At 39.8% G+C, this 26,683-nt stretch overlaps 1 protein-coding gene across 12 annotated transcripts in view; it reads right to left on the bottom strand.

The window, feature by feature from the left end:
* The window catches only part of ANKS1A (ankyrin repeat and sterile alpha motif domain containing 1A), a 130,394-nt gene that overhangs the window by 44,180 nt on the left and 59,531 nt on the right, over positions 1–26,683 (bottom strand). For 7 of the 12 annotated variants that reach the window (XM_033152641.1, XM_033152646.1, XM_033152643.1 and 4 more), the window contains 5 exons: positions 26,187–26,227; positions 24,758–24,872; positions 22,461–22,993; positions 4,335–4,385; positions 2,603–2,669 (listed from right to left, as the gene is read on the bottom strand). In XM_033152641.1, the coding sequence (XP_033008532.1) occupies positions 2,603–2,669; positions 4,335–4,385; positions 22,461–22,993; positions 24,758–24,872; positions 26,187–26,227 (807 nt within the window). The remainder of the gene's footprint in view (positions 1–2,602; positions 2,670–4,334; positions 4,386–22,460; positions 22,994–24,757; positions 24,873–26,186; positions 26,228–26,683) is intronic. The other 5 variants (XM_033152644.1, XM_033152652.1, XM_033152653.1 and 2 more) reach the window with 2 other exon arrangements.

The following is a 26,683-nucleotide window of genomic DNA, read 5'->3' as shown; positions in this document are numbered from 1 at the left end:
TGAGGCTTCTAGGTTCATGTATAGCACTACATATTTGTTTCTATGTTGTCTGCTACAAATATGAAAGATACACCCAGCTAAATACTTATATTGTTTGGCCTGGCGTGGATTTTGTTTTTGTTTTTTAAGTTCTCAACCAGGGGGAAAAAGTTTTTTAAGTGAATGGTGTATTTATTGCTTAATCTTAGAAAAATAACCTATTTCCAAAATGCATTCTTTAAGAGTTGTTCTTTATATTGTTATCTTTACTTGTTGTAAAAATCATTTGCTTTATAATATAAAAAAGTAGAAACTGCAACAAGATGTTGCGGTGTACCCTCCCTCCTAATACAAGTTCTCTGTTCAGAGGTCCAGCCAGCCATTTCATCCAAACAGGGCATGCCACTTTCTCTCTCCTCCTGCTTTTTTTTCTTTGAAAGGATATTCCTGGGCTACTGAATCTGATCAGTCCTCACTGGACTGTTTCTGTGGTTTCTTCACCACTTTAGGCTCATTTAAAAGATTTTTTTAAATGCTTCTGCAAACCTGGGTGAGGCAGGCGGTATAACAGCCTTCTCTCTGAGGACCTGTGGGGTTATTAGAACTAAGTGGTAGCTTACAGCTTTTAGTTGTATTTCAATCCACATTCTTACTTTATGCTTCCATTCCAGGTGTGGAAGTAAATGTGTGTTTGTTTGTTTTTATTTTAGCACCCTTTAATGAGCTGTAAAAACATGGAACGTTTCTGGTAATTTTCTGAAAAGCAAGTCAGTCTGCTGCAGCACCTCTGAATGTTTTCATGTTTCTGTCATGGGCTGTCACTGCTGTTTTGTTCTGCATCACATTTTTGAAACACAGTACTAAAATATTCCACAAGCTACCACAAGGCTTAACCAAAGATGAACTCCAGAAAATTTAAAAATCACTTATTCTCTACTCCTTACATGAGGAAGTATTGCTGAATAAACCTAGTTATTCCCCTCCCTCTTGCCCCAGACTACAAGACTCCTTAAAGCAATCTTATGAAAATGATGCTTTAATTACTACAGCAAGGCTTTTTCAATGACTTGAAGATGCCAACTTCAGGACTTCATGTTGCTACAAATTACTGTTGAAGGCTTGAGAGGATGGGGGGGGGGGGAGTAGAACTAGGATGCAGTCTTCCACTTCTGTCAGAATGTCTCAGTCAAGGTTGCCCACGAAAGAAGGCAAGGGACTGAGGAAAGAGGTAAAAGAGGCATCTTTTCCCATGGCAATTGAGGCTCTGGCTCATGTATATGGAAGAATCATGATCCAGAAAGTGATTTTTCATAAATGAAATCAAGCCAGGAAATTATCAGACATATGGGCCCTTTATACTGATGGTTTAAGGTTGCTTGAAAAGTGCTTTGTGTCCTGCCCAGTTTACTGTTGTCTTCCTCCTCTTCTCACCTTTCTCCTCTTTTTTTTTACAGACAGTATTCCCCCCTCCCCAGTTTTTAAAATGTTTAAAAATGCAATATAAAAACTATACAAAAGGAAAGAGAAAAAAGAGCCAAACAGACCTAAGTAGAAAAAAGGCAGCAGATAAAACTACAAGGAATCCATTGTATCTTTTTAAAGCCCTGCTCTTGCTGCATTTCACCCTGTGGTCTCTTTTTGCCTAACCCCGCCGAAGATTGTAAACTCTCTGAACACAGAGCCCATTTCTGTTGTGTGCAGCACATAACGCAATACAGAGGCGCTTCCTTCCTCAACAAGCCTTTTAAGTGGAGATCTTTATCCCAGTCTGAATCTGTACTGGATTTAAAGCTATTTTCATATATATAATGAGTAATACCCCTCCCCACTCTCTCACTATATATAAGGGTCTGGTGACTTCTGTTTCAGTATATCTGAAGAAGTGTGCATGCACACGAAAGCTCATACCGAGAACAAACTTAGCTGGTCTCTAAGGTGCTACTGGAAGGATTTTTTTTAATTTTTATTTTTGTTTTGACTACGGCAGACCAACACGGCTACCTACCTGTAACTATATATATATATATATATATATATATATATATATATATATATATATATATATATATATATTGTGTGTGTGTGTGTGTGTGTGTGAAATCATTTTGAGATACTTTATGGTTAGTAATTCATGAATGGAATAAAAAAAACTAATATCTAAATAAGTGAAGGAAGGCAAAACTGGGGTCAGATAAAATGTATGGTATGAGCAGCAGTGAAAGTGGAGTTCTGGTAAAGGGGGGGGTAGCCAGTCCATTAAATTAAACATCATGGGGGGGTATCCAATATCATGAAAGCTGGCTTTCTCTTCTCCCTCGTACAGCTCTAAACCCCACACCCTCAAATTTACTCCAGGGGATCCCCAACCCTGACCATTCTGCTGGCAGATAAGTACTGCTACTGCTGGATATCCCCATCTAATCAGGGACTGCAGAATAGCAAATTGCTGCCTCTTACCTGGATTTCTGGTCTTAAAGGGATGCCTTAAGATAGCTGAATATCTCAACAATGGGTTGAGAAATACAATGTTCCCTAATGGTAAGTCCCAAATGGGCCCAACTTTTCGTACTGCTCTCTCACTTGTTTGAATTGACTCACACCCTTTAGCAGTTCAGTATGGTACCTGAAATCCTCTGCTGTTCCTGAGAAAAGTCAATGCCTTCACCAATGGAGCTCATTATTTTTTCAATCTGAAAAACATAAGAAATTATTAGTGATAATTGAGCAACACCTGACTAGAGAGCTTCTTAATCATATAATTGTATAAAGGTACACATCCAAGAGATTTGTATTGTTGTCTGGAAAAAATAAAATCATGGTAAATATAAGAGAGAGAAATCTATAGAAGCATCTTACCAAGCTGATAACTAGCAAGAAAGTGATAATATTTGTTCATACTATAGAATAATCTATTCCTCTGATCTCACCTTAAAATACAGAAACTCCCCACTACCAATAAAGAATATGCCACTCCAGCTAAGAAGAGAACCTTCAAGGCAAATAACCCAATACCAAGTTGCTTCTACTGAAAGGCTGCAAAGACATTAGGATGAGCTGGAAAACATGAATAGAAAGCAGCAGTATTCTAAAGTACATTTCAACCAGGAAGAGAGAGGCCAGTCAATCTAACTGAACTACACGTTCATGTAGACGCTCCCAAGCATTTACATCTCAAAAAAGGAAACAGTTGTTGCAGTCAATGCCACATTCTGGATTTTTTTAAAAACAAAACCCCTGTACATCTATTAAAAAGTACTTTGACAAGTGGCCTTAAGTACCAACATCTAAGCAAATATTCAGAGCTTGATGCCCAGGCACTTCTTGTGCAATCCTGGAGGAAGGAGGAGGAGGAGGAACTTCTTTGGGTTTGTTTGTATGCTCAAAAACCTAGGAATACTGTCTAGGAATAGACATGGATGGCATATGGTGTTGATGGGTTTATGCCCAATTCCTGCAAGACAATAATATCTAATACTCCATTTAGTTCTGCACTGTTCAACCCACAAACCTTGACATATCAAGTTACAGTACTGCACATCTCATTTAAGTTATCAAGGTTACGATGCACTTTAACAGCAGTGGAAATAGACTTCTGAGGTATTTCTTCATAAGATCTGCTATCTTATGCTACCATAATAAACTCAACTTATTATGAAAGAGAAGACTGAATCTCAAGATGACATCCCTGACAAATTACCAAATTAATGTAGAACTGCTTCTTATGAGCAAATGCCTAAGGACATTTAACAGACACAATCATATATTTTTCCTGCTCATCTCACTTCTCCTTTATCAACTTTTAGATTGTAAACTTTGGGGGGAGGAAAGCACCATGCACATTAATTGCACTACAACAAGCAAACAACAACAAAAGTAGCAATAGGCTAGATTTACTCCTATTGAGACACCACTGCTTCATTTTAGCAATTTTTTCAAAATAATAATAATTTATTATTTATACCCCGCCCATCTAGCTGGGTTTCCCCAGCCACTCTGGGCGGCTTCGAACAGAAGCCACTCCTTTCATTTTTTTTAGGGTCCTCTATGGGGTACCTCTCAAAAATTGACATTGAATTCACATCCCCTCAGTAAGCATGTAACATAATGTCTAAATGTCAAAGACCTCCAGCAGGAAAAAGCACTTTTGTCCAATAATCATATGAGTTACAACATGTTTGATATAGCACATTGACTTTTATATGACTCTACAAATAGCAGCAGAACAGACTCAAATGTTTTCAAAACCCAGCAAAGGAAAAACACAAACACCAAGAAAGCAGAAAATAACTGCACACTAAGCAACCCCAGCAGTCAGCCTGCTTCCCAGATTAGGCAAAGTTTTGCAGGTTTCTTACATTGGAGAAAGATTGAACTTCGGCGACATCAGGCACCTGCTGCTGAAACTGCTGGGAAAGAGCAGAACATGCATTTCAATCTATCAAGTTAAGCACAATTTCATCTAGGAGAATGGATTATGCAAGGTCTCTTCTTAAGACTGTTTGATTCAGAACAACACAAGTTCAGGCCATGTTTCCTTCTTCTTCTTTTGTACCATGAGTTGCCTCCTGGTCTTAAGCACTGCAGGTAAAGTTTTAAACTATTCTACAACTTCTATGGTCGGCTGTGCAATTTAGCATTAAACTGAGGTAGATACTGGAATTCAAAAGCAGATGTGGAAATAGGGTTCCCAATGTTTTTAGTGCACTAAACTATTTTCAGATTTCCTGTTTCTTATACTTCTAAGAAGTAGGTCCTTTACAGATATTTACTTTATGTTACTTTATGTATTTCTTTGGGGGCAACATCCTGAAAGGAGCTTTCTTAGATTGCAGTCATGGGGGCCATGGGGATGCAAGAATAAAAGAAACACAAAGACAAGCATTTTTAAGTCCAATATACACAAAAAAGTCCAACCCAATAAAATTGTTTCCTGAGTACCAGTACATAAGATGACCTAATAGAAACATGGATTTTGATCAGTTACTTCAGCTGAGAGAATGAAGTCTTTTTATTCCTGACAAATGCCAATATGTATAAGAGTGCAGGGAACTTGTTTGAAGTATGAAAGTATGCTTCTCATACTGTAGCTTAGATCTCAAGACACATGAACAGTGCCTTACTCATGAAATGGGACTATCTTGCTCTCTCTTCCTGATTGCAGCTCAGTGCTTTATGAAAAACCCACCTTGTGGGATATTGTGTAGAGCAGGCATGTCCAAACTTGGCCCTACAGATGTTTTGGGACTACAACTCCCATCATCCCTAGCTAACAGGACCAGTGGTCAGGGATGATGGGAATTGTAGTCCCAAAACATCTGGAGGGCCGAGTTTTGCCATGCCTGGTGTAGAGGCTCAGAGGACAATCTTTCTACCCCCTTACATGAGTTGAAGTGACATTTCAGTCATGCTAGAGAGACCCTTGGATCCAAATCACATGTTCAATTGCATTCAGATGATACACCATTCATTTTCTCCTTCCCCACATACACACACTTGCATACATCACAAAAAACCTCATGTGAGAACTTTGGGGTTCCTTTTTTTTTAAAAAAAGGAAAACACCCTCAGATTTCTTATGCACCAAAGTTATATGAGAGTAGCATGGGATGACTTAATATCTGAAGGGCCTTATGAAACCCACAGGTTTATAATCAAGTTAAATAATAACCACTAGGCAAATTCAAGTACCTACTCTCTGTGGCCCACCTGGCAACAATTCCCTATACTTATTACTGTATTTATGACATTCATAATTTTCAAAGGGCACCTCAAGTTCACCCTTGAAAAACAGCTGCAATCTAGAAGGTCAGAGATTTACAGATGCTTTGAGGCCTTCACTAGCTCACTGCTTTGTTATCCAAAAATGTTGGTGGGTAGATTTTTGGGGTGGGGTGGGGAGAAATAGAGGAGTCCAAGTAAACAGTCCATTTTGGTAACAGTAACTAGCTCTGCTCTTCTATCGCTCCACCGACAAATCCTATTATGCACACCCAACATGCAAGTGCCTCAGCATTTAAGGCTAACAAAGTCCCTCCATTTAGAACAGCTGTGCCCCTCCCTTAGTGGAAGTGTGGACACTTGCCAAAAGGCTTCATTTAGCATGCACTAACAAAAGCAGCTTGACATACTCTGTGCTGGAAAACAAACAGAACTTCCATGTCTGTTAATATCTTTTGCCTCTTCAATCCCAGCTGATGCATAAAACACTTAAACATAAAATTCTTCTGTAAAAAGGTAAATGCCCTGAGGGATGCTTCAAGGCTGCCCACCTTGCTTTTCCCAGTCTCTGCTAATTTGTTTCAAGAGTGTTTTTAAGGATAAAAAATAGCTCAATGAACTTCAATGAAGGGAAAGTGTAGGGCTCCCTTTTGTGCCAAGTTACTTCAGTTTTGATGAAATAATTAAAAATGCATCACAAACGGCACTGGTTCTGCCTTAGTGCTGCAGGGCCGTCAGTATCAAACTGACAAACAGGGACCGAAAGGCATGTGCACCCCTCCCGTTTAGATACTTCTCACGAAATCCCATTGAAACAGTTTCCCCATGTAGAACCCCTCATAACCCCTGAATTTAAAAAAACCATTGGGCATAAGAGCTGCTTTAGGCAAAGCTGCTTCCTGGTGTGTCCGTGCTATTTTTGTCGGCATTTTGCTTTAAGTAGTTCTCAAGTCAACCACAGAAATTGCTGTTTCATTTTTGGGTGATGTCTCTGAAGCCCCGGCTTCTGATCACTAACAATCCTATGAATTGCTTCTGGGGTTAATCTAGCTATCCCTTTGAGCCTACTGCCATTCCCTTAAGGCCAAGAATATTGATATTTCTTTTTTTTTTTTTTTAAGTGCTTGGGTTACAGATTTCTGTGCCAAGCATAAAATTCCATGCTTGTGCACAGCCATTCATATAAAAACAGTACAGCGGGGATACACAGCTCAGTGCGTGTTGTGGTTTACATATGGTATGTGTAGTAACTATCTGCAGATAGGCTGGAAATTAATTCAAAATAAAAGATCTCTCTGTGATCAATGTTTTTAGGTGTTACAGAAAAGGAGCAACATACAGTTTGCTGCCTCGACAATTTCTTGCAAAAAAGACAAACCATTCCCATTGCAACATAACAAGCATCTAACTGTGCTAACATTATAAATCCAAGATAGTATAAAAAGGAAATGGTGATGCTGTTGCAGGTCAACCTGGTTTAACAGCTTCCAAAACTATGGAAGGTGAACTGCTACCAGGGAATTTAATGTGTGGGCAATCCATGGTGCAAAAATTTACACAGAATCTAGTAAGCACTCTGTCTTTGAAAAAAGCAATATTTCTCATTCTAATGATTGCAGGAATATATTTGGAAGCATTTGTCAAGTTGCCAGTCTTCATGCATAGAGTCAACCCAGCACAGAACAAAAGCTTTCACATGCTTCTTCCATCTTCTGCAGGGGAGTGCTATTTCTCAGAGTAAAGGACAAAAATGTTGTGGAAGGTTAATTCTAACCAACTTCTATAACTGCTTTTGTCAGTGCACTGGATCATGCATCAAGGAGAATGCCACCACAGAGCCTAGGGCTTGCCGATCAGAAGGTCAGCGGTTCGAATCCCCGCAATGGGATGAGCTCCCATTGCTTGGGCCCAGCTCCTGCCCACCTAGCAGTTCAAAAGCACATCAAAGTGCAAGTAGATAAACAGTTACCGCTCCAGTGGAAAGGTAAACAGCGTTTCCGTGCGCTGCTCTGGTTGGCCACAAGCGGCTTCGTCATGCTGGCCACATGACCCGGAAGCCAGTAATGCGAGATGAGCACCGCAACCCCAGAGTCGGACACGACTGGACCTAATGGTCAGGGGTCCTTTAAGATGCTTACTATATTCTTCTGCTCATCTTCTCTGCTTAGCCAACGAAAATAATCACTACCAGCATGTCTCCAGTATCTTTCTCCCGCAGAAAATGCTTTGGTGCGGCAATGGATTCTTTTGCTCATTTTCCTCCCCATTTTCTTCAGAAGTCATGGGGAGAGCTAAGATTTAGAATGAGTAGCAGAGGGTCACTAGTAGTGCTCTCTGTTAATCAGCCCATCCTAAGCCAATCAGCACCATGCATTCTTCCTGTAGGTGTTCACAAGCCAATCAGAATCATGCATCCCCCCCCCCGTGCTGCCATCTGCAGCATGTGCCAGAAAGATAGATACTCGCAGTGGGACCCTTGTTCACTTATCTTTTGTGTAAGCATGGAAGGGGGAAAATATTAACCTGAAGTATATTTTTAATAATATTTAAATTGCATAATGTGTTCTGATTTTAATTTAGGGTTTTAACTAAATTAAAGGGAGGTGATACAACTACGGTTAATAAATTAACACCAGTTACCCAGGAATAAGCAATATTGAATTCATTAGGACTTATTTCAGAGTGCACAGGTAGCTAACAGAATTAGATTGTTCATGTTGCTGCTTTTCTATAACCAGCTTATCTTATTGAATCAATTAAAGCAAGTGAGCTGGTTTCTTTTCATGCCATTCATGATTCTTCTCTTCCACATTTTATCCTCACAACCCAGTGAATAGCCCAAGGTCCCCAGGGCATTTCACAACGGAGTAGTGATTTTAACCCTGGTTTCCTACACTCTAGTCCATTTAATATTCCTCTGCATTCTGGAAAGAAGGCAAAGCAGTGGGTAAGTTGGGGAGGGGAGGACAATCTTTTTCCATAAGGCTGGAAGGTTAGAGGGACGTTTGGCACCTTTAAGAGCAACCAATTCACGTTCCAATCCTAGCTGGAAGCCATCCCAGTTGAATTTAGTAAGACTTGCTTCCGAGTAATGTATGGTTGTTGTGACATTAACACACACTATGAATTTTGACAGCAGGACTCTTCCTTAACTATGATTAGACACTTTTCAGTTTACTTAGGCGCCAAGTACTCCTATAACTGCAATGCATTTGTTTCAACACCTCTGCAAGTGAGGAGGGTGAAAATAAATTCAGAACTTTGTCCTGTCAATGTGACCTCCTTGGTCCCACCCATGTGTCCTTATTGGCCCCACCTACATGACCTCCTTGGCCACAGGTAACCCTATCAGGTCCAGGAACTACCAGATGTCACTGCGGCAAACCTAGTGTTTTAAAAAATATTGTATACAACTTCAGACCTCCTTCATCCCTTTCAGAACATTAGAGAAAGATGCCTGACAAGCTTACCTGGACTTGCTGCTGCCACACAAAGCTTGGTGTATGGACCTTTGTATGAGGTTGCGGGGAGTAGAAACAGCATATCTATAGAGTGCATCCCCAAGTGTTTCTCTTTTCTATGTTTTTCCCCCCAGTCAAACTGGGGCCATTAAATAAAATGTCAAGCAGCTCTGAAAGTAACAAGTTGTTTCTCTTGCCTGCATTGTGTGTTCCCACTACAGTTCAGTGCATCTGTCAACTATTATGGAACTCTAAGGAACAATGTTTTATTACTGGAAGTTCAATTATTCTTTCCTATAAAATCAATGCATATGAGGTAATATTACCCAGTAGTGACCGGTTTAATGACTATGGGAATGAGGTTTTGTTTATTTGTAGCAAGGATTTGTGATAGCAATATAGTAAAAAAGTAATCAGCAAGACAGTGGGTGGAAGACACTGTGGAAGAACTATATGCAGTGCTTTTGGGGGGTAAAAAAGTGAGGTGTCAGTACTTATATATTGATGTAAGTGTCATAGGTGCCAGCACAAACTGGGTGCCACAGGCAGCAAAAAGTGAGTGGTGTCACAAAAAAAGCCCTGACTACATGTATATTTTGGGCTACAGCTGAAAAGTTGTATAAAATATCATCTCTTTTTGTTCTGTGTTATGTTTTATATTTCTAAAATCCCCAAAAGCCACAAACTAGAAGCGCGCAGTATTTTGATTTGGCAGTCAAAACTACATCTTACAAAATAACAGCAAAATAGAACTCTGGATAAGGATATGTTGGTGTTAATTTTCAATTCTTTGTTTCTAAATTTACACAACAGCACAATGGAGAAGAAATCTGATTAAATTTGTAGTGAAACTGACTAGCTAGCAAGCATAAAAAAGAACACTATGGGTTTAGGGTATGAACGGATTTCCCTCAAACTGCACAAAACATGAGAATTTAGATGACAGTTAATTGTACAGCAAAACCTAAAACACAGGCCGTATGGATGTGGAATGTTACTCTAAGCTTCTCATTACAGTAGGGTAGCTGTGTGCCTGGAATTTCCCAGACATAACCGGGATTTGGTCGTCGGAAACTGTGTCCGGGTGGGAATCAGATAAATGTCCAGGAAAATTTGGATGTATGGCAACCCATGTCGGAAGTGTAGATTTAGGTGAATTTCACTAAAAATAGCTCAAAAACTAAAGAGCTCAACAACTTTTGTGCCCGGATTTTCACTTTTTGAAATATGGTGACCCTACATTACTGTTGGGGCAAAAGAACAGCCAAGTTTCTTAGGATTTATTTACTTAGCTACTAATGAACAAAATCAACTCTAGCTTACAGGGGTACTTGTGCTGTTGTACAAAGTGCACACAAAGAGACTCACAGAAATTAGTAAATGTAAACTGAATTTTCATTCTTGCTTTAGCTTAATTATGAGCCATAAAAAAGACCTCGGTTTGAGAAGAGCCTTGTTTTTTTCCTGAGGTTGAGTGCTAAATAAATTACAGTGGTACCCCGTGTTACGCACGCGATCCGTTCTGGATCGCACTATGTAACACGGGCGTGCTTAACACGAACGCCCCCCCAAATAAAAAACCTGCGCATGCGCAAAGTGCGCAGAACGCTTCTGCGCAATCGCGCGCACTCCGGGGAGGACTTCTGGGTTGCGGAGGTCCGTAAGTTGAACGTACGCAACACGGAGCGTACGCAACTCGAGGTATGACTGTAGTTTTAAAACAAAGGCAAGAACACAGCCAACATTTTTTTCTTAATCAAATTAAGACAATTTAATAGAGGCGGTGACCATTTTTTGCACGTCCAATTGACGTGCAACTGCTGACACGTGCACTGGTCTCAGCCGCAGGGCAGGGGCGGAACGGGCTTACACACAAATGCTGACATGCACAACGACCCTGAACTCAACCCCTGCACAAACGGGGAATTGCCTGTATTTTAATGTAATTAGTCTCTTTCTTCTGTTTTCTGAGGAAGCTGTAACTTCATATGCTCAATTTAAAAAACCTCTTGACACAAATATAGTTTAGAAAAGGCAAAGCTAATAAATAGGCTTTATGGAGCCTAAGCTCTTGGCATATGGGCACATTGTAAAATATAATTTACAATGCAGTGCAGGCAAAGAAGCTGCTGAGCACTAACAGCCTCAACTAAACCTTAAGTGCTATTTTTGTTTTGAAAATACTGCCTATTTCAAGACAGCCTAAAACAGGAGTGGGCAGAAGGTAGATCAGAACCTATTGAAACCTATTGAAAGATCTCTAGGTGATTTGAAGCAGATCAGCAAGGATTTCTGACTCCCAGTTTAGAATGACAACAAAATTACTCTGCCATCCTGATGAATCTGCAGAAGAAGAAAAAAAAGTGTGTGTGTTTCTGTTTGTGAAAGGGTTATAATTTCTGTTCAGCTTCGGCGTTGTAAAATAGAACTTCTAGTCTCAGAATTCTTCAATTACAAGCATCTGCTTCATGCATCTGTCTCTAGTTGGTGAATGTCAAGTTCTAGGGGAGGGGGAACAAACCCAAAAGTTCCTGCAGGCATGAAGTCTGCCTACCCCAGTCTATAGAGAAGAACTTCCTGAAGAGAAAAAAATGGTAATCAGGTGATTTCCTAGCAATACGTAGGTCTGGCAGACCTCTACAAATATGGCTTCCAATACATTGTTATTTCTTCTCATTGCTTCCTGACATGCAATGAAACTAGAAACACCACAAAGATTGCTTTTTGTGTGATCATAGATACAATCCACGTTGGTCCATAGAAAAGTAAGCACAACAACATAAGACCTACTACTCTCATACTTTCAGTTTTAAAGCACTGTCGATACATACATAGAAACTTTATTTGCATTAGCCACTAGCCATAGCAGTAACGCTGTAAATACCATCAAGAGCATGTACAGAATCTATGGCCTTCTGCACAAATAAAATTATGTTCATTTATACACATACAGAAACAGATTTCAGGTAAATCAGCTGCAAATAAGTTAATGCTGATATTGCCTTAGAAAGGCAAAGCCAAGTAACATGTCCCAGAACATGTGAAAAGCTACCAATGAAGGACAGCTTTAGCATTTGAGAAGGGTAAAAGGAAAATATGAAGTCATATTCTTCTCAGTAGCCAAGAGCAGTAAAAACCGTAAGATTCAATTTATGAATTACATGACCACATTGGACCACAAGTCTTAAGGGAATCTAAAACCAATGCATAATTAAGGTAATATATTACTAGTCACTATCCTTCCCATAAACCAAAACCAGGACTCCACAAGACAGCAATTACTACACAGAGAGCAAAGCCAGGGCAGTTTATGATGCTTGGCTAATTTGGTCAGCAGCTTCATGCCACAGAATTATAGGTTTGTAAATTCACTGTTATTTCATTCCACATATGCATAATATAGTAGGCTTGCCTGTTAAGAGCTTGGCAGCACCAATATCGAAGATTTGAAAATTTAATGCTATTCTTATTAATCTGAATTCAAAGTAATAAAATAAAGTTGCATGCCTTACAAATTACCTAGCCAAATGCATGGCCTTTCCTTAACATATCTGGACATGAACTAAAGTCATAGCAATTTTATCAGAAATATGTACCCTGGCAGCCTTTCCTTTCAAATAAACCAGACAGCTCACTTTGAACTTGAATGGATCACGATGGAAAGGTTAGCAACATAGACTGCAAACTAGATCCTAAGCAGTCAGGTAAAAATCAGTTGGGAATATGGAATAAGCTTCGGATCTGAAGCTCTGAAACAAAACATAGATGACTGAAGAATCATCCATGTATTTTCAAGAAAGCAAAACATGTTTTGAAGAAGAGTCACTCCTCCACAGATAAATAAATTAATACTGCTTTTAAAAAAAGAATGTAGTTTCATTTTTCACCATATAGTGGCAGCATTTACCAGGAACTTTTCCAATTCACCTGACAAATGTTTGCCGATGCATATAACATTTTTTATTATATATAAGCACTGCAAATTCATACTAACAAAAAAACTATTGCTCTAGCAACATGTGATCTTTAGTTAGTGCAAGAACAAGAATTCTATATTCAATTCCCCAAAATCTGTCAGATCAGAATTACAGTGGTACCTCGGGTTACATACGCTTCAGGTTACATACTCCGCTAACCCAGAAATAACGCTTCAGGTTAAGAACTTTGCTTCAGGATAAGAACAGAAATTGTGCTCTGGCGGCGCAGTAGCAGTGGGAGGTCCCATTAGCTAAAGTGGTGCTTCAGGTTAAGAACAGTTTCAGGTTAAGAACGGACCTCTGGAACGAATTAAGTACCAGAAGTACCACTGTAAAGCTATCTCATGTTGGCTCAAGCTCCACAAAGCTAAGAAACTGAAAATCAAAGCAGATGCTCTAACAGAATGTCTGCACATTAAAGTATTTACAGTCGTTATATTCTATAGATTTGTGTACAGTACTTGCAATACAAACCATATACAGTATATATATTGCAAGGTTCAGTTGCAAAAAGCATTGCTTCATATGACTTGTTGTTGCAAGGCAAATAAGCACGTATTCTAAAGACAGACTAGGAACAAACTAGGAACTATAGGAAGGTCCATGCAGAAGGCAAAAAGGAAAGTTGCAACGTTCAGTTGTATCTTGGATCCCAAACGCCCTGGAACTCAGACGTTTCGGCTCCCAAACGCCGCAAACCCGGAAGTGATTGTTCCGGTTTGCGAATGTTCTGGTGGAACCCAAACATCCAACTGGGGTTCTGAATCAGAAGCCATGATTTGGTTTTCGAATGTTTTGGAAGTCAAATGGACTTCTGGAACGGATTCCTTTTGACTTCCAAGGTACGACTGTACACTAAAAAGGGGAGGAGTAGCGTGGGATAATTTGGTAAAGGTGTCTCAACATTAGACTAGAGCACTATAGTTATGCTTACAGGCATTGCAAATTATGAGGCTTTGCTACATAGTAGTGATATATATCTGATCTAAAATCAGAAGTGACAAATATCTGAGAATCCTTGGCACAAGTATTCTACACGCCCAGTCAAGCTGGCAGTGTTTTCAGTCCTGGATGCAGCTGATCTACATAATAGGGAGAGTCCATGGGCTGGCTTTACATAAGCTACACAAAGATGCACAAATGAGTTGCAGTTCTGGCTGCTCTACAGCCTACTTTATGCATCACATTTTTCCTAGATGACCTCTGTGTGGGGAACTGCATATGCAACATGTGTCTCACAATATGTCATGATTACACATGTTTGGAAACCATACAGGTCCCCAATGTGCAAACTGTAACAGCATAAAACATTTTCTGTTAAAATTATTAGTACATTTACAGGATGCTTCATAAAACTGATGCAAGCAGTTTAAACTTGTTTCACAAATTATGATTGGAAATTGATTACATTGTTAACAAGGTCCTATCAACTAATGGTAAATAGAAATACTAACTAGGTAGGATTATTAAGGTGGGGGTCCTGTAGTAAGGTTAAAGCTTACTGGGAAATGGTATGTACTGTAATGAATTGAAAAAAGATGTTTAAAATAACATTTGTAAAAAAAGAAGAAGCTTTCCTTTTGGGAATTATAGGGACATAACTACCCAAACTGTATAGAAATTTATTAATGTATGTGACTACAGAGGCAAGAATGTTACTTGCCCAAAAATGGAAAGAAGAAGTCCCAGCAAAAGAAGAATGGATGCAAAAACTTATGGAATATGCAGAAATGGCAAAACTTACCAGATAACTTACTTATCAAGATAACAAATATAACTTACCAGATAACTTACTTATCAAGATAACAAATATTTTATAAAAGAATGGAAATGGTTTATGGAATATTTACAAACAAACTGTAAACAGATAAGAACATTGGCAGGATTATTGTAATAGCCTGCAGCTTTATAAGAGTATATATTTAAAGTAGATGAGTAAATGAGCAAGTTAAGTTAATTTGGTTTCACAGAAAATATTAAAAATAAATTTAAAGAACTGCAAAAAGAGGAGGGAAGGAAATTAAGTTTTGAAATGGTAAAATTATTGTAAAATTATTGAAATGTATAAAACTGAAAATCATAAATAATAATATAGAAGGGGTTATTAAATTAGGGGAACAAGAGATGTGTATTGTAAGCAGGACCAGACAAATTTTAAACATTGTTTATTACATTTATATCCCACCTTTGCTCCAAAGAGCTCAAGGTGGCATACATAGATCTCCTGCTCCTCATTTTATCCTCACAACAAGTTTGTGAGAAAGGTTAAGCTGAGAGACAGCGATTGGCCCAAGGTTAACCATTGAGCTTCATGGCTGAGTGGGGATTTGAACCCAACTAAGTTATAAACAGAGCTGATCACTAAAATCAATTACTTAAGTAACTTAAGTGATTTCAGTGAGTCTACCCTGAGTGCAACTTAGATAACACCCTTTGTATTTTCTAATTTCTTAGATATTCTGTTGTTTGTAAAAGATATCAGGCCACTCTGTTTAGATGTCCCTAAAATTGCTGTATATAAGCACAACTGGATTTCAGAATTAGCTGAAATCCCTTGCATATAATTTTTGTTATGATGTCTCTGAATTAAATATAGTTGTCTTCACAAAGGTGACCAACAACAATATACAAAAACAGTATAAACACTAAAACCGATTATAACAAACACAACCAATAAAAAGCTAAAAGCACACCTTTAGTCTGGAAGAAAGAAAAACATATCAGCGTAGACAAGACAGGTCTTACAGATTCTGCCCACTAAACAAAGCCACAAATTCAGCAACAAAGCAACAAAGTCGAGGGCCCTGGAAAAACAGAAGTTTTTGCTTGGCACCTAAAAATAGATAAAGATGGCACCAGGCATGCCTCTTCGTGGGGAGTATCCCACAAGCAAGGAGCCACCAGTGAAAAGGCCCATTCTTGTGCTGCCACTCTCCGAACTTGCTATGGAGGGATCACATGGAGAAGGATTCAGATTATGAATGCTGGGTCCAAGTTGGTTCATGAGGGGAGAGGTGGTCTTTGAGGCATTGGGATCCTGAGCTGCAGAATACTTTATAGGTTAAAAGGAGAACTTGAATTGGAGACTTGAAACTAACTGGCAGCCAGTTTTGTTGTTCCAGAATTGGTGTTACATGTACAGACCATTCTGCCCCAGTCAACAATCTGAGTTGGCAGCTGAATTTTATAATAGCTGCCGTTTCTGAACCATCTTCAAAGGCAGCCCCCTGCAGAGCTTGTATGAGGTCTAGGGTGGGAGTCTTGTTAGAATAAAGTTATAAACTCAAACAAAGAAGCATCCCGTTCTTGGTGCAGGGCACCCAACCAGCTTAGCCCTCCGAGGCCCGGGAGAAGTGTACTCAGCTGCCCCCACACTCTGCACAGGCCTGTTCAAAGGAAGCTCCCCCCAATGCATTGCAGTAATTTAACCTAGTGGTAACCACAGCACAGTTAACAGTTAAAGTTGGTGGAAGACACTCTGTGCCACCAAGGCCACTTGAGTCTCCAACAACAGGAACTGATTCAGAAGTACCTCCAAGCTGCATATCTACTCTGCTCCCATCCATCTGGTGAAGGGAACCACCCAGTCTTGTTTGGATTGATCTTCAGACTATTGCCTCTCATCTAGCCCATTACCAGGTGAGACATGGTGAGCACACCCATTCATTCATAAATAAGTAAAAGTAAGTATTAAGTACTGTTTTGCTCATTTGCTTAATGGGACAGAGGGTTCTTTAAAACAATCAAAGCCATGCAAAGTGGAGTCTAAAGTTGTTCTACACCTGAAAAAATGTGTTTGCTGCAGGTTGCGTTTGCTACGGGATACAAACGCGCCAAACCCGGAAGTACCGGAATGGGTTACTTCCGGATTTCAGCGCACGCACATGTGCAGAAGCGCTAAACCGCGCTTTGCGTATGTGCAGAAGCGCCAAATCGCACCACGCACATGTGCAGATATGGCACTTTAGGTTGCTGTCTTTTCATGTTGTGAACGGGCCTCCAGAACGGATCCTGTTTGCAATCCGAGGTACCACTGTATACAAGTTAAACATGATTCTGAAATGGCATGCCAGCATTTCACATCCTGGCAGAGGCGTCACACATCCTACTCCAACCTTCAAGTACAAAAGCAATTTATTCACATTATGTAAAATTTAGTGTGCTTTGACTGCTGCACACTCAATTCACATCAGCTGAATATTTATGAGCAGATTACAGAAACAAATTTACCACTTTAGCCTTCAGCTAAGTTTAAAGGCATTCAAATATTTATACTAACTACAGCCCACTTCAGACATAAGTTCAATCCTTAATTTATTCCACAGTGAAGTGAGGCAATAAGCAAGGTTCTGCTTTATTATGTTTTGCTTCTTCCTTTGATATTTCTACACCCTGCTTTTAAGCCATTGTCAGGGTGCACACTTCAGCCTTTGCCATTCAACAAGCCTACAAATTGGCGCAGGATCTGAGGTATATAGTGTGCCCCATTGGCTCAGAAAAGGCTCTTACTGCCAAGCCAGCAGTATTTGTCTTACTTAAGGGCTCAAGGTAGGGCAGAACTCTGCCTTACATAGCTTCAGGTTGGGAACGAACGTGAGCGCCTATAAACAAGTCATTCCTTCCCATTTTAACCTAACTTACACACAGTGCTAGTTTTCTAGAAAAAGGTGCCGGAACTCACCATGAACACCTTCCTTGTTCTCTTATAATGGTAATGGTGCCTACCTGAGAGGTGCCAGAACTGAGTTCCAGCGAGTTCTGGCTGGGAAAAAAAGCCCTGCTTGTACATGCCTCATACTCTAGTACTTACTCTGTTAACTTTGGTCATTCTCAGTTGTATCCCATGACTCTATACAGTACTTTCAGATTCAATCACTTTCATGTACCTTAGGCCAAAATCAGTTTCTCTATTATGTTTGTTTTCCTGAGTCTAGATTCACCCAAGACTCAGTAATTTAAGAGAAGCTGATCAGCAGCTTAATTACCGAACTGTGATTTGCGTCTAAAAGTCTCTCATCCAAACTTTATTTTAACCACAGCAGCTTCAACATTTAGCTGAACATATTACATACAATTTCTTCTCTAAAAGAGGTTTAGATACATGCCACTAAATAGCAATACAGGCCAGATTCTGAAGAGACAGAATTCACAAATATAATTCACAAACATACTACAGCCAGATTTATATTACAGTACAGTCATACCTCGGGTTACAATAGCTGCAGGTTGTGCTTTTTCGTGTTGCAAACGCGGCCAACCCGGAAGTGTTTACTTCCAGGTTTCACCGCGCATGCGCAGAAGCAGTCTGTGCATGCACAAAAGCGTTCTGCGCAGTTCGCGCTTGCGCAATATCGCCACTTAGGTTATGGACTTTTTGGGGTGCGAGCGGCACCCCAGAATGGATCAGGTCGTAACCCGAGGTACCACTGTATACCACATTAGGATCCTTTGAGAAGCATCTGATTTGAATCCAATGACAGTATTTGGAAAGAATGAATGATAGGATCAATATATTAACACAGGGTTTTCATGAAAGTATCAAGGTATTTTAAGAGAACATAAATTTCTAATGATGTCTAGTGCAGACATAACTTCCACTTAGCTAACTATTTAAGAAATTATGAGTAAATTTCAATCTCCCCACACTTGAGTTATTTCCCTCTCCTTGTCAGTGTTAATCATGAGATAGCTTTGCATCTGTTAAGAGTTACATTAAACATGTTTGCAAACCAGTACTAAACTCCTGGTTAAAAAGCTAACCTAACAACTTTAATGTGCACTGGGTTAGATTCAGATTAAGTTAACCATACTTATTTCCATATAAAATCAATGAAAGCAAAAAGAAGGTGCCTTGGTCCACAAGAAAAATATGCAAAAATCCACAACTTGGCAACAGCTTTATTAGGAGGAAGCAACGTGTCACAAAATAATGAGCAAGCTTTCCTTCATCTGTTTGGATGCTGTGCAGAGGCAGGGGGTTAGTGAAGAGAGGACGAGCAAAAGTTTGGCTGGTCTGGATATAACTCAGCCTAAAGATGGAGACTGCAGACCATACTGGATTAGTCTCTAGTCAGCGCAGGTTTCAGGTTATACCTAAATCTGTTCTGGGGGTTCCTTGAACTATCTGGAGCAGATAGATTCAGGTAGATAGCCGTGTTGGTCTGACAGAATCTTAATAAATAAAAAATTGTCCAGTAGCACCACAGAGACCAACTAAGTTTGTTCTGGGTATAAGCATGCATACGAAAGCTTATACCCAGAACAAACTTAGTTGGTCTCTAAGGTGCTACTGGACAATTTTTTATTTATTTGGAGCAGATAGGGGAGAGGAAATTCTGTGTTGAAGGCAGAAATCCTTGCGCTAACAGGATGACTTTGTTGGATACCAGCCTTCATCTAGACCAGGGGTAGGCAACCTAAGGCCCGTGGGCCGGATGCAGCCCAGTTGCCTTCTAAATCCGGCCCGCGGACGACCCGGGAATCAGCGTGTTTTCACATGAGTAGAATGTGTCCTTTTATTTAAAATGCATCTCTGGGTGATTTGTGGGGCCTGCCAGGTGTTTTTACATGAGTATAATGTGTGCTTTTATTTAAAATACATCTCTGGGTTATTTGTGGGGCATGGGAATTCATTCATTCCCCTCCCCCCAAAAATACAGTCCAGCCCCCCAGAAGGTCTGAGGGACGGTGAACCAGCCCACGGCTGAAAAAGGTTTCTGACCCCTGATCTAGACCCAGCTAGATAATGGTTAATGCTGACAAGGAAAGAGGGATTTCACATGGGAGAAGAGGAAGGAGTATGATCTCCCATGAAAGGAAAAGTCTATTTTCTAACCAGCCCAGTAAACTGCATATGAGGAAAAGCAGTTATTTTAACGGCGATTAGCGTTCTGCTAAATAGCTACCAAATACAAGAGTCAAGAGCTGGACTTGCTTTATTTTTTTCTAAATGCAGCCTAGACTACCATCAGAACACAGATGGAACAGCAAATAACCATTAGTACGGAACAGCAGGATGAGTAACTGTTCCAGCAGTTCTCCATAGTCCTAGTATCACTGACCCCAATCAGAGTCTTTAAAGATGATGTAACCAATAATTCTGAAAGAAACAGGCTGAACATTAAAACATCATTGGAAAGGTATTGTGAAAGCACTTCAATGCCCTGTTTGGGAAACAGAACATCTTGAACTATTTACGGCCACTATATACAAGTTTAGACAGCAGTTGCACTCATTTATAATTTTCCAACACAAAATATTTAGATAGGAGTTAGTAACTAAAATCAAAACTGTAAGTATTAATGGCAGGATTCATTTTTGCAATGCATGAGACAGTTTCCAGACCAAGAACTGTTATTATATGCAATGTAATATATTCATTCCTAACATAAATTGAATCATATGTAGCACTTCCAGCAAACAGTACAAAATTATCAGTCATGGCATTAATCCACAGCAATGCAAACATAACACACCACTGTGCATAACCACCCACCTTGATAAAACAAATATTTGTTTCTGATGCTTAGTACAGGTATTTTTATTGTTTCAATATTAAAGGAATCCAATTCCTTGTGGAAAGGCAATTCTGCTGTTTTGTAAAACATAGATTTTTCTGCAGTCAGCTGATTATATTAATTTTGCCTGATACTTCCTTCAGCTGTCAGACACGGAGGTGATTATTTGACAGGTGAAAATTTAGGCATGTGGATTGCAGATACCTGAAAACATTAGAGCACAAAAGGGCAGTGTACTGAATCCACAAAACCAATTAACTCAGAGCTAGCACAAAATCTGCAAGCATAATCTTCTAGACCTCAACCATAGGTTAAATGTGTTCCACTCCCAATTGTTCTTCCTACAACTTCCTATACTTTTGTCATGTGATGGACTAGCCTTTTGCAGGCAAAGCAATAAGAAAAATGCTGTGGCATATGACTCCGTAGTATATGGATTTGTTTGCATAACACTGCTTGGGCTAATGAAAGTCCTAAGTGAAGATAGATACACACAGGGAATCATGAACTCTTATTCCCCCCTCTCCTCTCCTCCCCTGCCCCCCCCCCCCGCACTCCTTTCTATCAGTAGCACACGCCCTCCTCGGGTTTATTATTTGCTACCTATGTAGTTTTGGTAAAAGAAAAAGTTCTACTTTTTTTTAAATAGACAGTATTAATTCAAAAAGAAGACACAGGATGCATATAGTGTTAGATTCGGAGAACAATGCTTCCAAAATAATCCCATGTTCACAGTATTTTTGGAAACTATATCCCACTGTCACCCTGGCTAGGTGGGCACAGGACAGGCCCTCTTGTTATTTTAAGTAAATTGTCATATTCCCAAATGTGCAGATTAAATAATCGTTTAATATAAAGGTTAATCTATTTCTTATGATTACAAAGACATGCCACTGAACTATATAAATAGAGATTCTTTTACATAAATAGTGACTCCATTATTTCAACCCACAACGGATGTAATTTGCCAGACAAGAGAATTCTCTTTACATTCGTTTTAGACTGGACATGCAGTTCCTCAGAACTGACCCTCAGTTGGGGGTTTGAGCCCCTTTTAATTATTTAGAAGCAGTTCATACTTGCATCTTTCATGTGACTCTACTTTTAGAGTCCGTAGAATCAGCATTACTGAAGAATGCTTCAGTAATGCTGTGGTGAAGCTTCAAGAGGGACACTTAATCTTAGCTGAGTTATTCACTAAGGCAACTTTCTATCAGCAAGTTTAACCAGTTAGTGGTCTTGCACATGTAACAGTAAGCTGGCTTTCTATTAATCTTCAGAACTAGTTCCTTTATGCTACCTGTGCAAAAGTATTTAGGAACTCCTCATCTTTACTGATGACTTCTCATTTATACAAAGCAGACAGTGGTGACCTAGATATGTGACCCACTCTTTTCTACAAGCTATTCTAGAGAGAATAAGCTGTGGAAGCTTCTCCAATGTGACAACTGATTCTCCAGCACTTTCAGCTTCCTCCCCCCACCCCCACCCCCACCCCAGCAGTACAAAATTCATTCTACAAAGTCACAGAGAAGCCAAGGGAATTCACACCCTGAACCTGAAATTCTAACAATATTTTTAAAATATCTTTTAAGCCCCCACCCTCAATTCTGCACCAACTATGTTCAGAGCTCCAGGTTCAATTTATGAGGATAAATTGTAATTATCTACAAAGGGGGAAGTAAAAAAAGAGATATGACAAATAGCATTATCTCCAATCTTTTTGCCCTCCAAAATGCTGTATTAAAATCAACTCTTGCAACAATATGCCACTGAAAACAGATTTATAAGGTCAAGGTCAGCCTTACCTCATCCCACTCTGAAGCAAATGAAGGTGATTTCTCCAGCCTTTTCTTTCCAGCACTACAATTGGAAAGTGATTCACTTCTGCTCCCCATAGTATCGTCCTCTGTTGGGGAGGTGGTCAAGAGGTCAGAATCTGATTTTGACAAGCTACGGCTAAGTTTGAGTTCTGCTCTGGGCTTGCCTCCTGGGTGAACTCTGCCCAAAACACTGCTCTTGTCTCCTTCCTCAGCACCACCAGGGTGCTGTGGCAAGTGAGGATGTGCTAAAGTTTCAGGGTCCAACTTGTTGTCACTGGTATGGCGGACAGTTGAATAGACCACTTTATTTTGGTCTGCAGTGCTAGTCTGTACCGATATGGATTCCTCAACATCTTCAAGCTGCATAGCAGTCCCCTCGGTACTTCCTTTGCCCACAGCAGAAACAAGTCTGAAAGGGTCCTCATTTATTTCACACACTGGAGAAGAACCATGCAGCAGACCTGAGAACTGATCCAGCACTTGGGCATCTTCTTGGCTGTTGCTGCTCCTCCTTTGGTCTTCGGTAAGATGGAAGCAAAACAAAAAAACAAAGCCCAAACACAGAAATTAAGAAACAGAGCTTCGGCTTTCCCTCACCGAGAGGGAGAAATTAAAAAGAACAGTTCAGTATTGTTCTGAGTGCTCAGATCGTACCCGAAGTCAGAGCATTTATGAAATTCCAAACACTGGCCTGATTTATGCAATCTGGCAGCCCGCCCCGTTTCATTTTATTCCTGTTAACACTAACAATCAGCCCTTGCTATATAAGGTTTGGAGAAGTGCTAACTATACTCTGCAGAGAGAGGGGCAGGCTGAGACTCCTGGAACACAAGATATTTCCATAAAGGCCAAAGTGTTATTTAGAGCAGCACTCCCTACCCTTGGCACAGAGCACTGGGTGGGGAAAAATAAAAGCTGCAAACAACCTGCAAGTTCAAAAACATTTCCCCCTCCTCCCTACAGCTGCTTCCTTCCCTAGTGGCTTGAGCTCACCTCCTTATGCAAGAGAAATGAGAGCTCTGTAGTGAGGTTAACTCCACCAAAAGCTTGCTTCTCATTAACAAATTCCTCTACATAGAGTGGATTGCCCTATTGCTTGGAATATGAACTGCTGCTGAAACGTGACACTTAACAACAAATTAAAACATAAGTCTAGTATCAAATACAAGGAGCTGATTTAAAGCACTGACAGATTTGAATTATTCAAAAGTTTGTAGTGAAGAGACAGTTTTATTAATACAATTTCCAATATTCGCTATAGGTAAAAGTGAAATTCAAAGACCTTCCCCCACCTAGCATCCTCACTACAAGACAAAGGTCCTTAATAGCTAAATACGGGATGGTGTTTAAAGGGCAGAAAGAGGCAGGACCAAAAACATGGCCTTTTATAGTATATATCACTCTTGGTTAAAGGAATCAACATGTTATGCCTAGGTTTCAAGCCCTGAGTCCCCCTTTGCAGCCATTTTAGAGCTCCCTTTATATTTCCACAACAGCCATGTGAGGTAGGATAGGCTGAGAGTTGGTGACTGGCCCAAGGAAGGAAGTGAACAAGAAACAATTATGACTTATATGAGTTTATAAAGTGAAACTGCATGTGCTCAGAGTATTTTTTGTTTGTTTATCAAGGTTTTGTCTAGGGTTTGCTGAGAGCTGTCAAACTCCACAGGCTCAGAGCATTTTTTGTAGTCCACAAAATATGATGCCATAATTAATTTCTCAGGCTTTAAGATACTACAATACTTATTTTTGGGTACCTTATTCCATGTGTTCCTTTTTTAGAGGAAGGGGGGCCCTATTTTGGGAACTGCACCGGGATCCAAAACCATTTTAATCCAGACTTGGCTAAAGGTCAGAGGCAAGAAAGAGATAAAAGTGCAGAATGTCTTCCCACCTTTTGTGCAAGAACTGAGACTATTTAATGTGGTATCTATACATAATGTTAATATTTAGCAGCACTGCATTCAGAGGGCGGAGAAGCAGCTGACAGTGTGTGTTGTACACTGGAACATTTGACTGTCCCAAAGCCAGCAATGAAGCCCAACAATAGGGTCACTGTTCAAGTGAAACAGTGGATGTGCTTTCCATCTCCTAAAAGCAAAACAGCAAACAGAAAAATATTGTCTGTCATGAGCAAAGTCTTGTGAGAAACCTTTACAAGCGTTTTAGTAATGTTCCATATTTAACACTCCAAACTATGCTTTGCTATCAGAAAAAAACTGGTGCTGCTTTTTTCTAAGTACACTTAAGTGAAATTGGAAAGACTTTGAATGAGCACTTACCTTTTGATTCAGGACTTGGATATTGCTCAGAATGACTAGAAGAAAAGTCAGAAGAAGCTTGGCAATTCAGTGGCCACTGGCAATCTTGGGAAGACTGACCTTTTCGTGGCCAGGCCTGCAAAGGGATCTTATATTATTTAAGTTCCAATGCCATTATCAAAGCAGCATGTGCCAAAGCGCAAACTCTACACCCAGAATAATACTTCTGCAACTTAAGTACAAAATGTTTTCTATGTATCCCGCTCCCAAGGTTTCAAAATGTGACTTTGTATAAGTGGGAACTTTGACAAGTGGCAGAAAGGAATAGAAGGGTGAAAGGGGCAAAGCGTTAGTTTAGACCATGAATTATATCATGAACAATGTTAAGGGGAAAGAAAATAGCATGGGAATCACTGGAGCCCGGAGCCCCTGAAAATGGCTACCTCCTTGTTTTGATAAATCAGATGCTCCCTGCTTATTTCTAAGCTGCTCTTTAGAACCATGATAATTAGAAAATATGGTTCTTAGAATGTGGAAGCATGGGATTCTCAAAATGCCAACTCTGATACCAGATGCCTGACACCATATTGCACACCAAACCAACAAGCATGCCAGTTGTACACACATATTGTACTATGTCCTGACCATACTACTTTCTGCTTTTTTCTGTTACATTTGATTTCACATCTCCCTTTTTGGTGGTCATGACAAACCTTCCTGAACATGTTACCACAGCAATATTCATCAAACATGTCCTGACCTATCTTATAAGCTTGTTATGCGGATAAAATTGAGCATGAGAAAGAACTATATACTATGCCTTGAGCTCTTTAAAGAAAATATGCGATGCAAATATAATACATGCATAAATGATATGTTTGTTGCTTATACTGGAAAGTTCATATAGGAAGCTACCATATTTGGCTTTCTATCTGGTTTGTTCTGCAAAACATGCAGACATTACAGAAAGACCATAACCTCTTTAGCTTATAAGTACTTCTTGGCAGGGAAGAAGTAGCCCAGTAGTAAAGTATATCTCTATAAAAGTGTTTTCCAAACTGTGTGTCACAACACATTAGTGTGTCAGCTGCAGTGTATATAATTTTTCTATTAAATAAGTAAATAATAGTGAGTTCATGTTTCCATTTTGCTTCCATTTTCCAAATAACCCATCAGACATCAAAGAACATGTTAGACTTCCCATCACAATTTATTACATCTTTCCCCACTAGGCAAATACATCACATGAGGAAGTCACAGGCATTTTCCTTCTTTCACTTACTTCATGTACAATCCTTTACCATTTAAGCCCATACTGACTAACTTGCACATAAGCTGCAATTTTTTTTTTGCTCCTACAGTAAACATAAAATACTAAGATTTCCCTCCCAAGCTGTTTGTATTCATTATATTTAGGTTCAATGCATATTAAGGATCAAGCCTGTCCTACCTGTGGCTGGACACTGCTGGCAGGACCTGAAGATGATTCACCTAAGAGTTTAAAAATAAAAATATTTAACATGTGAACTACGCATCCCTGCCCTTGGCCAGTAACAGTTAAGAGAAGGGCAGCAGGCAACTGTGGAAGGTGGGATAACTCAAATATTGTTTCCAAACACAGGTGGTTTTCCAGCCCTCCAAAGCAGTGTGTCAACTTTTCCTCCATCACACGGATAACCGCTTATAGCCTAAAGGAGTAGATCATGCTCAGAAAGAAAACAGGAGTAGGGGAACGGCAACATAAATCCTACCTGGAGAACAGTTGTTTGGAGGCAACTGTCAAAATTGGGGAACTATGTCACAACACTAGATTACTATCAGCAGTACAATAGTAAAAGTTGAGCTGCATAAAACTACGAAGGTCCATAGTTCAGTAGGAAAGCATGTATTTTGCATGCAGAAGGCCCCACATTCAATCCTCATCATCTACTTTCTGATAGAAGAGGC

This window comes from Lacerta agilis, chromosome 6 (assembly GCF_009819535.1).
Source record: "Lacerta agilis isolate rLacAgi1 chromosome 6, rLacAgi1.pri, whole genome shotgun sequence".
In the NCBI taxonomy this organism is placed as follows: Eukaryota; Metazoa; Chordata; class Lepidosauria; order Squamata; family Lacertidae; genus Lacerta; species Lacerta agilis.
The sequence above is the reverse complement of the archived record's forward strand: the minus strand, read 5'-3'. Positions and strand labels throughout refer to the sequence as shown.